Below are 10572 nucleotides of genomic sequence, written 5' to 3'. Positions count from 1 at the left end.
CCGGGATTCGGCCAAAGCTGCAGCCAGTGACCCACCCGCAGTAGCCAGGACGGTGCCACATCAGACACAGAGTAACTTGATTGTGGATACGGACACGGGACACAGACGGGGACACCTTTAGGAAGCATACCTGTAAAAATGCATTTACACTCTCTTCATCAATCTCTTGATTCCTCTCCCAACCTTCACCCAGCCCTGAAGTCCTTCACACAGGGGACAACAGTGGGCCAACATCCAGCTCACACCTCTAATGTCCCATGGCAAGCGCCCCATCTGTGACACCATGTAGCAGATTGAGCTAGAGAACAGTCACCCCACTCAGCCTTGTTTTCTTTTTTCCGTATATGTATGGGCGTTTTATGCCTTTATTGATAGTGACAGTGGAGAGTGACAGGAAGTGAATGGGAGAGAAAGCGTGGGTGGGATCCGGGAAAGGACCACGGGGCGGGAATCGAGCCCGGATCGCTGGTGTACGGTGCAGGTGCCCCAGCCAGTTGCGCCACAGCTGGGGCCACCCCACTCAGCCTTGGGGTGGCATGAGATACTGGCTATCTCACAATTGACCAGTAAATTACATAAAAAATATAAAAAAATAAATAAAAAACACATTAAAACCCCCATGATATCCAAGTTAATAAGGATCCGTCTAGTACAATCTAGGAAAAAGAATATATAGACAGCCCTCCCGTGGACATCTCTCGCAACATGTGAATGATTGAGGCCGCCAATGTTTTGTGGCATCAAATTGGGGTCACATGCCAAAAAAGTGTTGGAACCCCTGGTCTACAGGGTACTAAATCCGCAGCTTTACCTCAATATACCATAGAGCCAGGATCACTGGTATGACATCAGAGCATACACATAACCATAGTGACAGCATTATGTCACTGTGCCCTCCCTTCCGGGCAGTGTAGTCATGTGCTACACTCACTCAAGCATCCCTCAGTCAAACATGCCCCTGACCGTACTTCTCCCATCCCATAATGTATCACACATCTCCGGGGTCCTTCCTCACACAAGGGTCCGTCTAATCTGAGGCTCCCTCATTTGGTTCACAGACTCTCCAGTGGCCTTGTGGCAAGCCTCTCCACTTTTGGATAGCCTACCATTCAAACAAATGAACCCCTGTGTAAGCAACCACAAAGATGGATGATGCACTGATAACTTAGAGGTCCCTCATATGGCTCACACACTGGGTAACAGAGTCAGTTATGATGAGTCTGATTTGGATAACAGGAATTTTGTAAACATATTTTGTCTAATATGTTTATAGTCATGAAGCAGGTAACTTGGCTCTGTCATTAGGAAATAAAGTGGCCTGAATCGAGCCATAGGCTATATTCCAGACAACAATCTTGTGGGGTGTCTGCGGTGCGGACGATTTTTAATCTTCAATGTTGTGGCTATTAGGCCTACTTAAGCCTATCGGCTGTCATTTGTAATCCCTATTTCACCTTCATGAGGTGCTGTGGTCACTGCGTAAGGTCAAGGTGAATGGTTAAGCTAGGTCTACATGTTTTACCCGTGCTTACCAAACATTGTTATTGCTACACAAGCGACCGTATGTAAGTGAGTATTATGGATGTTCACTTCAGCCAATGACAAACATAAAAGGGGATCTCTGATAAATAGCCCGCTGCCTCCACCTACTGGCAGACCGTGTACAGAGAAGGCACGATGGCGAGCACCTACTAGGCTATCTACCAGCCATTCGTGTAGCATATACTGCTCCATTGCCAGTTACAAATGGTTTCTAAAAGTCATACATGATACAAGCGGACATTAGCAATTGGGCTATTAGATAATCAGGCGTTGCATTGTCTTACACCCTGTCACCTATATCACGTGACGCTTAGTGGCGTTGTCCACTAGGAGCATTCGTTACTTCTTTCATCCCCCTAGAGAACTAGAACAAATTTGATTCTGGCGTCCTCTTCTGGAAATACGACAGTTGCCGATTCCTGTTTAAGAGATATGTGAGTATTTGCCGACAGTAACTTGTTCTTCGTTTTGTGTTACATGTCTCTTGCACTGTGGATATTTATTATCTTTTAATCAGATTTGCAGGGATGACTGGCTTGTCTTGTTTGCCGTATGGTTTATGGAAACGTGCACTTGTCCGTTTTTCCAGTTCGATGTGATTCAGTGTAGCCGTATAGTGCGACATTGTAGCAAACTTGAGAACACAGGCCTGCAAAATAATTTAGTAGCCTATTCCTTGCTCAATCGAAGGTCATTGTCCGTAGGCCGCGGTGACAGTAGCCTGACCGGCTACTCCCCACCGCTCACCGGGATTCGGCCAAAGCTGCAGCCAGGGACCCACCCGCAGTAGCCAGGACGGTGCCACATCAGACACAGAGTAACTTGATTGTGGATACGGACACGGGACACAGACGGGGACACCGCATGTGACACAGAGGCTCCCACCTTTACGTCATGCGCTGATTAACGTGTTTTGTTCGTCTGATAATTCTCTACAAGTGGATTTGTGTTTGTTCAACGCGTCCAGCTGAAACCATGACCTCTACAGAAAACAAATGCTGGGGAGAATGTATGGATATTGCTGTTCAGATAGCTCACAAAGCTGGGAAGGTACCGTTTTCTGTTAATATCATTCATATTGTAAAGTATGTTTAGTAGTGCTGCTATGTCATATAGGCGACATAATCTAGCATGTGCTTGTTTACCAACCGCGAATGAAACAATGTCACACCGTTATATTATAATTGTTACATCCTTACTAATGCCCCTCCTCTTCGTCTCTGTAGAGTCCTTAGCTCTTGCCTAGGCTAGGCATAGATCGTTACCTGTCTGAGCACTAGGCTATATTTAGCCACTGTATGCTCAAAAAGAAAATTACAAGTGACATCTGAAAAACCCATGGTCATCACCATCGCTTGTACGCTTGGCTTGTCACTCACTGACATTGGTAGAATATCCTAAGGTAGTTTTGTTGCAGGCTACTTGAAGTAGCCTAGAATTGCTCTGATGTTGTTGTATGTATACTGTAGGTTGTTCAGGAGGCTGTGAAGCAGGAGAAGCTGGTCAGCACTAAGAGCACTCCAACAGATCTGGTGACGGAAGCTGACCAACAGGTGGAGGACCTCATTATATCCACCCTTAGGGAGAAATTTCCCTCACACAGGTAAATTATCTGAAATATGCTCACAATCGTTTGCCTGTCTGTCTGTCTGTCTGTCTGTCTGGTCTGTTTGTATCACTGCACTTCAGAATCTGCATTATGTCCATTTTAGTTTAGGCCCACATCAGTAATCTGGCCAAACCAATCCTCAATGAGAGCTTGATTTCACATTAGAGAATATGATGTCTCTGGTATACTGTAGCTTACAATGCACACCTTACATTAACCACATGGCAGGGTGGGCCATCACGAGAAAGTATAACGTTCATTAACACACAACTTTACACAGTAATGTAAGACTATGCAGTACATATGTTATTAGCAATGAATTAAACAGCCAGTGAAAGACGATAGGCATGAGAATGAACAGCATGTGTACATTACAAGTCCCATCACTGATTCCCTATACTAATCAGAATCAGCTTATGTTAGCCAAGTATGTCCACACACACAAGGACTTTGTTTTCCAATTGTTGGTGTCACTCTGACATACTGTACATAGACAGGGACAATATGTAGACAGACAATCCACACTCAGACATATTGTTAGCTGGCCTACCTGCTTGTGTAGTGATACCATTGCAAATCATTAAAGATTCAGCTGCATGTCTGGACTGAAGAAGTAATGGTGTGGTACATTAACAGCATTTAAGGCAGAGGGTTTGCCACTGTTCATATATGCATCCATATGCATTTTGTTTTCAGGTTTATAGGAGAAGAGTCTTCTGCTGCTGGAGAGAAATGTATTCTAACAGATGAACCTACCTGGATCATTGACCCCATCGATGGGACCTGCAATTTTGTCCACAGGTATGCCAGTAGCTGCATCTCTTTTGTGGTTCAAGGTGCTTTTTGTGACTGCAGGCTGGGAAGTGAATCCTCGTTCATTTTCTCTGTTAATTAAATATTCCTTTTTCCATGTAGCTTCCCTATGGTGGCAGTCAGCATTGGCTTTGCTGTAGAGAAAGAGGTAATTTGGCTTAATTGTTAATGAGCAGTGCACATCATTGTACAAACATTCACTACTGCTATGCTGTTTGATGTGTTTCCAGTGTTGCCATTGATGTCCTGTGTAATGTCTTTTTGTCAGTGACTTTTCTGCAATCTGTTGATAATATGATTTATTTTGTGTGTAGCTGGAATTCGGAGTGATCTACCATTGCTTTGATGGGACTCTATACACTGCAAGGAGAGGCCATGGGGCATTCTGCAATGGAGCTCCGATTCAAGTGTCTAAAGAGAGAGGTTTGTCAGTTCAGTCTTTTTTTTAATACATATTTGTTGGTTTTCACATTTTTATTCATATTCTTATCTTATTTTTATCTTTTATCTTATCTTCTTCAAATAAAGAACCTATTTCAATTCCCTGCATCCACACTAAGTGGAGTTTTCACCTAGTTTTCACCTAGTTTGCACAATGAAGCCCTATTTCCAGTGACCAACTTGAATATACCACTTTTGAGAGCAATTCCTGAAGTGTGTCACTAAGTAATGGTTTTACATATCTATTTTTAGACATTTCCAAAGCCCTCATTCTGACGGAGATTGGAGCTAAGAGGGACCCAGCTACACTGGAAATTTTCTTGGGGAATATGCAGAAGTTGTTGAGCGCACCTGCCCATGGGTAAGAGGGATGATGACTTGGGGGCTTTTGCCACATTAAAGTTGTTCCTCTAAAGAACTCAAATAGATTTTACTCATCAGCAAAGAGCCATGAAAAACAGCACTAGGTTTTTTACTATGGTAGTGTCACTGGTACTCAGGATAATACCTGTACTGTTACTGCAAATGTTTCTTGCAACCTCTTAAGAAGATATGGTATCAACAATAGCCATTAGCTGTGTGTGGTTAGTGCAGTGCTAACTAAGATTGTGGGTGTGAGCCAGGACCAACTGGTCATAACAGTGGCAATGTCATCATTGTCCTGAGCCAGGGGCCCTTCTGTTTATGTTCCTGATGAAGAGGTTTGCACTCTCAAGGTCACTAGTGTTGAAATCAATAACAAATGACGGAACTGCCGTCAGCGTATTGATGTCTTAGATAGTGTATTTATATATTTCTCAGCTTGACACCTGTCTTTGGATTCCTCTCTGTCTGTGTGTGTGTGTGTGTGTGTGTGTGTGTGTGTGTGTGTGTGCGTGCGTGCGTGTGTGTGTGTGTGTGCGCACCTTGTGTACGTGTGTGGGGGTTGTCTTATATGTTGAAGTTGAAGTGTTTCTCAGGCCCTTTCGTCCTCATTTACTCATAAGTGTATTGAATGAACCTTACACCATATAGCACCGTCTTTTTTGCGATGTTTCGAGTGAATAGTCGTACATACAGATCGTATGGGTGCCTAACAGTGTGCAATTCATTCCATAATATCTTCATGGGAGGTGCGGGATTGTGTGTGATTTTACTGTGGTGTACAGAAATGTCCCGCAGGACAGTGTTTTATGCAAGTTAAAAAGAAACAAAACCATATTAACTGCCCCCCCCCCCCCCTGTATTAACCTCATAGCGGAAGAAATTTGGCCAAAATCAATGTATAAGCAGCGGCTAATAGTCCGGAAATTACGGTATTTCATGTTGTTGTGGCTTCGTGGTGGCAAGCAGTGAGTTGATGGAGGTGGGGATGGACACTGGTACCTGACCCTTCCTCTACAGTAACAGTGTGCAATTCATTCCATATCTTCATGTGAGGTGTGGGATTGTGTGTGATTTTACTGTGGTGTATTTGTGTGTGTGCGCCTCCCCCAGGGTGCGGATCATCGGAAGCTCCACGCTGGCGCTGTGCCACTTAGCCACGGGTGCGGCGGAGGCCTACTACCAGTACGGCCTGCACTGCTGGGACATCGCCGCGGCAGCGGTCATCATTCGGGAGGCAGGAGGATGCGTGATTGACACCTCAGGTGAGGCCTGGGATGAATGCTTTTGGGCAAGGCAAGGTAAAAGTGCATAAAGTAATATATAGAAGAGAGTTGTGTTATATATTAGATATTAGATATTATATAGGTTATATTATATAGGTTATATACAGGTTATATAGGATATATACAAAGGTTGTAGAATTTAAAGTAATGCACAAGAGTGGAGTGCTCTTTAACAGCCAGGCTAGACTGAATGCACAACTGCAGTGCTCCAGAAGACTGGTTAAATTCTTTTTAAGTATATTTTTTGGGCTTTTGCCTTTATTTGGACAGTCGAGAGAGAGATGGGTTGCGATCCGGAAATGACCGCAGGTTGCACCAGGGATTGCCTTTGAACCATTAACATTGGTTATGATAGTTTTGCAGAAGGTACTGTATGTACAGGTAGGTACATACAGCTGACTTTCTCACCAGATGACTGTAAGCTCAACATTTGTCAATGTTTATAGCAAACTAATAATAACTAATGGATGACCCCAAAAACATTGGTCGGAAAAGTTGGAAATGACTGTGTTTGTCAGCAAAGAGAAGATAAATAGTTGTATTACATCACCTCCTTTTCAGGCCCCAAAGTCCAAAGTTGTGGTGTTTTAATAGACTCAGAAACAGATGTACTAACTGAGGCAGCACTGCCTGTTTCAGGTGTTATTTTGTTGCTACATACACCTTAAAACATGGCATCATTTGTACAAACACACTGCACTTTAGCCTGTCAGGCGCATTTTACTTGTCACACAGGAGAAGAGTGGCAGGAATGTCAAGAATGGCAGTTCCCATAAAAGTTACCATCTTTTATGGGAAGGCCGAGGGAAAAGTGGGAGTATAGCACAGGAGGAGGCATACAAGGTGACATGTAAAGACTGACTGGTTTATTCTGCTGTTCTGTGTACGACAGTTGTGGTGGTCAATCCATGTTTATTTTGCATTGAAGAATGTCTGCCTTTTAAAAGCTAGTGTAAATCAGATTGCAGTTAATAGGATAGGACTAGGATAAACTTTTGGACACAATGGAATTGGTATTAGGAGTAACAGTTTGGCTCACTTGTACAATGTTATTTGGACTGTTGTCTTACTTTTGGTTTTCCACGTCATACACTTGGCTGTAGTTGTGTAATGCAATAGGAGTATCAGAGGTGGTCTCTCCCCTCCCTCTTTGTGTTGTGTAACAACAGACACCACAACTAGCATGGGTCTCACTGCTTCTAATACTGGCACACTTTGACATTAGAAAGAAAATCAAATTAACTGCACTCCAGAGTCCTCTCTCTCAGAGGCCTAAAGGCTGCTATTTTTTGTGACAGACTTTTAGTGAGAAAGTGTGTGATAGCAGTGAGCCATTAACTATTATTAACTATGCTGAGACAACACACCCGGGGGGCAATCCAGGTTTCATATGACCCCCCCCCCCCCCCCCCCAGATGTTAAATTTACATCCAGTTGTCTTACATACCTGTTGTATATACAGTATGATTAGCACTACAAACTATACTCAGGAAGGAAGCTGCGGAGAAAACATGGGGATATCAGTATGTGACAGTACACGATCTGTACTTGTTTGCTTATACCCGTGTATAGTAAATGATTTGATTACACAACAATCTGTTACCTACACAGAGAAAAGACAATGACCAGGACCATGATGGCCCCCACAAGGTCTCATTCCAACAATGCCTATTATGAGTCTGACCCCCCTGACCTAGGCAGTAGTAGTGGATATATTCACATATTGTCATAGTTACATCACAGTCCTCACAGGCTTCTTATGCACGTCTCAAAAAACTGGAAAAGTATGGAATTTTGAAATACTTTCCTCCAGACATATGCGTGGGGAAATGAATGAAAGTCTGGAGGTTTGGGTCATAATAACATATAGACAAAAAATAAGCCAAAAAGGGTCAAAGTAACAACAAAAGAATAACCACTTCTCTTTCAAACTACAAAATGTAACATCCTTAAATAAATAATATCAGTCCGGACCACCCTGCTCCAAGTTTGGTCAGGGCTCTGATTTTATTTGCTGATGTCTTCCAGCCCTTGCAGTAATTGTGGGATATGTACAGTATTTTACCCATATTTGTATTCAGAAGGAGGTGAATGTTACATCAAAGCAAACTTTCCAAACATTTCCTTGAAATCATAGATTTAGCATGGACTCTCAAGGACAAATTTGGGTATTAAACTGGCCTATCCTTTTCTAACATGGAGAAAAGCGTAGTTCAGTGTAACATGTGGAATATACGAGTTAGAGTGTAGGGATCGTTTAGTGAAGAGAAGAGTCATGAATGAACATGGGCATGTCTCTGTGTATGTTTGTGTGTGTCTGTGTGTGTCTGTGTGTGTGCGTGTGAGAGAGAGAGAGAGAGTGTGTGTGTGTGTGTGTGTGTGTGTGTGTGTGTGCGTATACTCTCACATACATACCTTTGAGAGTGTGTGTGGTGTGTGGGTGTGTGTGGGTGTGTGTGTGTACGTGCGCGCGTGCATGCGCATGCAATGAGAATGCATGCGTTTGCTGGCCTCATCTTTTTTCCCTGGCGGCCTGGCCTGCACACAAAGAGGCAGTGTTGGGGAGGTCTGCGAGGTCGCGATCATGTGGTCTGGTCCTGCTGTCGCTCCGGCTGCAGTCTCGAGCACGCAGGCAGAGACAACAAGGGGGCCTGTCAATGCCGCCTAGCTGTCAGGCCCACAGAGGAGAACGCTGTTTAAGCCCCCCGGGGGTGTCCTCAGTGCCTGAGTAAAAATGTGACCAAGTGACCTTTCATACTCGGATGATGCTGCTTTGAGCAGTAGGCTGAAAGTGTGTGTGTGTGTGTGTGTGTGTGAGTACTGTATGTGTGTGTGCGTGCGTGTGTGTTTATGTGAAATGTACACATGCTTTTTGTTTTTTGTGTGTGTGCATGTAAATGTGTGTGTGTGTGTGTGTGTGTCTGTGTGTGTGTGTGTGTGTGTGTGTGTCTGTCTGTGTGTCTGTGTGTCTGTGTGTGTCTGTGTGTAGGCCTGTATAGACCTTGATGCACCAGCATTGTTGTGTTTTGTTCACTAGTGAAAGGGGGTCCCCTTGTCCTCATATCCAGACTGGATGTGTGTTTGTGTCTGTCTGTTTGTCTCTCTCTCTGTGTGTGTGTGTGTCTGTACGTGTGTGTGTGTAATGCAGTGTATTTTTTTTTCTCTTGTGACAGGGGGTCCTCTCGACCTCATGTCCAGACGAGTGGTGGCTGCTGGCTCCAGAGAGATGGCGGATTATGTTGTCCGGCAACTGCAGCCAATCAGCTATGAGCGAGATGACCACGACCCCAGTGTCCAATCCTGATCCTCCAACTGACCTCCGACCTTCAGCCTCTTACCTCAGATATACACAATCCTGCCACACACACACACACACTCGGTCTACCGTACCCTTGTATGCAATACTGACTTCCCTTAATTCCCTCAATGCAAAGAATCAACGCAAAAATAATCAGTGCTCCTGCTGTCCGAAAAATACTTTGTGCTGCCAAATCAACAAAATGATGACCAATTTCTTTCAAAGTGATGACATTTTTTCCTTCTTTTTTTTCAAGGCTTGTTTTCAAATTGAAAAACTTATTAAGAGACTATTTCAGAGAAGACAGAAGCGGCCTTTTCGGCAGAACAAATTATTTTACAGTGTGATAATTGTGAATAAAATTGTAAACTTGTGTCTACCATACCCCTATAAGACTGCCAGCTGACATCTCATCTCATGACATCTGTCATGGTTGTCAAACAAACTATTAAAATCATGGGGATTTAAGCAGTTGATCCTGCCTTGCCTTGTCAATATTTCTGACCCTGTGACAAATATTGACCGTAAATTTAATGAGACTGTTGAAATTACTCTTTACACAAATTAGCTGCATTCTCAAAAAAGAAAAAAAAAACTACTGTATAGACTTATGAGGGCTTATTCTTAGGTCACAAATTCCAATCAAACTGTAATGTTACCATCATTAACCCCTTACCAAACCAGGTTTAATCTGAACTGGTGCACATCTGCTAACTTTTGTATGGCTAGCCAATACTGTTGTTGAGGTAACACTACTATTTTACCAGCTACACACTGCAGTTTTAACTTTCGTCTGTATTCTAGTTTTTTTATGTTATTTTTTTTTAATATGGAACACTCAGTAAAGACACATACTAAGTTTTGTTCTAATATTGCACATGATTTTCTAGTTGGCCTCAGTGCAATTGACAATGTCATAATTATCTCCTGGTTCACGCTCACTGTGATTGACAATAAAACTACTGAATATATAAAGCAGTGTCTCTAATGTCTTTAAATATGGCAATGATGATAGCTGTGTAATATATAGCTATATGAGTTTAGAGTTAAAGCAGATAGTTGTATAGTTAACTGCATGCAGGCAAATGTATATGATAATGCAGTAGTGCAATGTGCTTGCTTCTATTAAAAAGATTTGTGGAATCCCACCGAATCATAATTACGCACATTACATTACACTACATTTGGCCGACGCTTTTTAACCAAAGCAAATTGAAAAA

General features: G+C 43.0%; 1 protein-coding gene across 2 annotated transcripts; it reads left to right on the top strand.

The window, feature by feature from the left end:
- The first annotated feature begins 1897 nt into the window (after positions 1-1897).
- On the top strand, positions 1898-10327 carry impa2 (inositol monophosphatase 2). 2 transcript variants are annotated; one of them, XM_062521452.1, is made up of 9 exons: positions 1898-1976; positions 2247-2592; positions 3012-3145; positions 3848-3952; positions 4067-4112; positions 4279-4387; positions 4658-4766; positions 5882-6033; positions 9228-10327. In XM_062521452.1, exons 2-9 carry the CDS (start codon positions 2518-2520, stop codon positions 9356-9358), a joined length of 861 nt encoding a protein of 286 aa, XP_062377436.1. In that variant the 5' UTR covers positions 1898-1976; positions 2247-2517; the 3' UTR covers positions 9359-10327. The 2 variants fall into 2 exon arrangements, with proteins under 2 accessions (XP_062377436.1, XP_062377437.1); XM_062521453.1 differs by having other exon boundaries at positions 1917-1976; positions 2233-2592.
- The last annotated feature ends 245 nt before the right edge of the window (positions 10328-10572 follow it).

The sequence above is a fragment of the Sardina pilchardus genome, chromosome 19 (assembly GCF_963854185.1).
Source record: "Sardina pilchardus chromosome 19, fSarPil1.1, whole genome shotgun sequence".
NCBI lineage: Eukaryota > Metazoa > Chordata > Actinopteri > Clupeiformes > Clupeidae > Sardina > Sardina pilchardus.
The sequence above is the reverse complement of the archived record's forward strand: the minus strand, read 5'-3'. Positions and strand labels throughout refer to the sequence as shown.

What these genes read in the sequence shown, in the direction of transcription:
- impa2 (XM_062521452.1), top strand. Translation starts at nt 2,518, where the DNA reads ATGACCTCTACAGAAAACAAATGCTGGGGAGAATGTATGGATATTGCT. An exon ending in GCTTTGCTGTAGAGAAAGAG is followed by an intron (nt 4,113 to 4,278) that starts GTAATTTGGCTT and finishes TTTTGTGTGTAG; the next exon opens with CTGGAATTCGGAGTGATCTA. An exon ending in ATGCGTGATTGACACCTCAG is followed by an intron (nt 6,034 to 9,227) that starts GTGAGGCCTGGG and finishes CTCTTGTGACAG; the next exon opens with GGGGTCCTCTCGACCTCATG.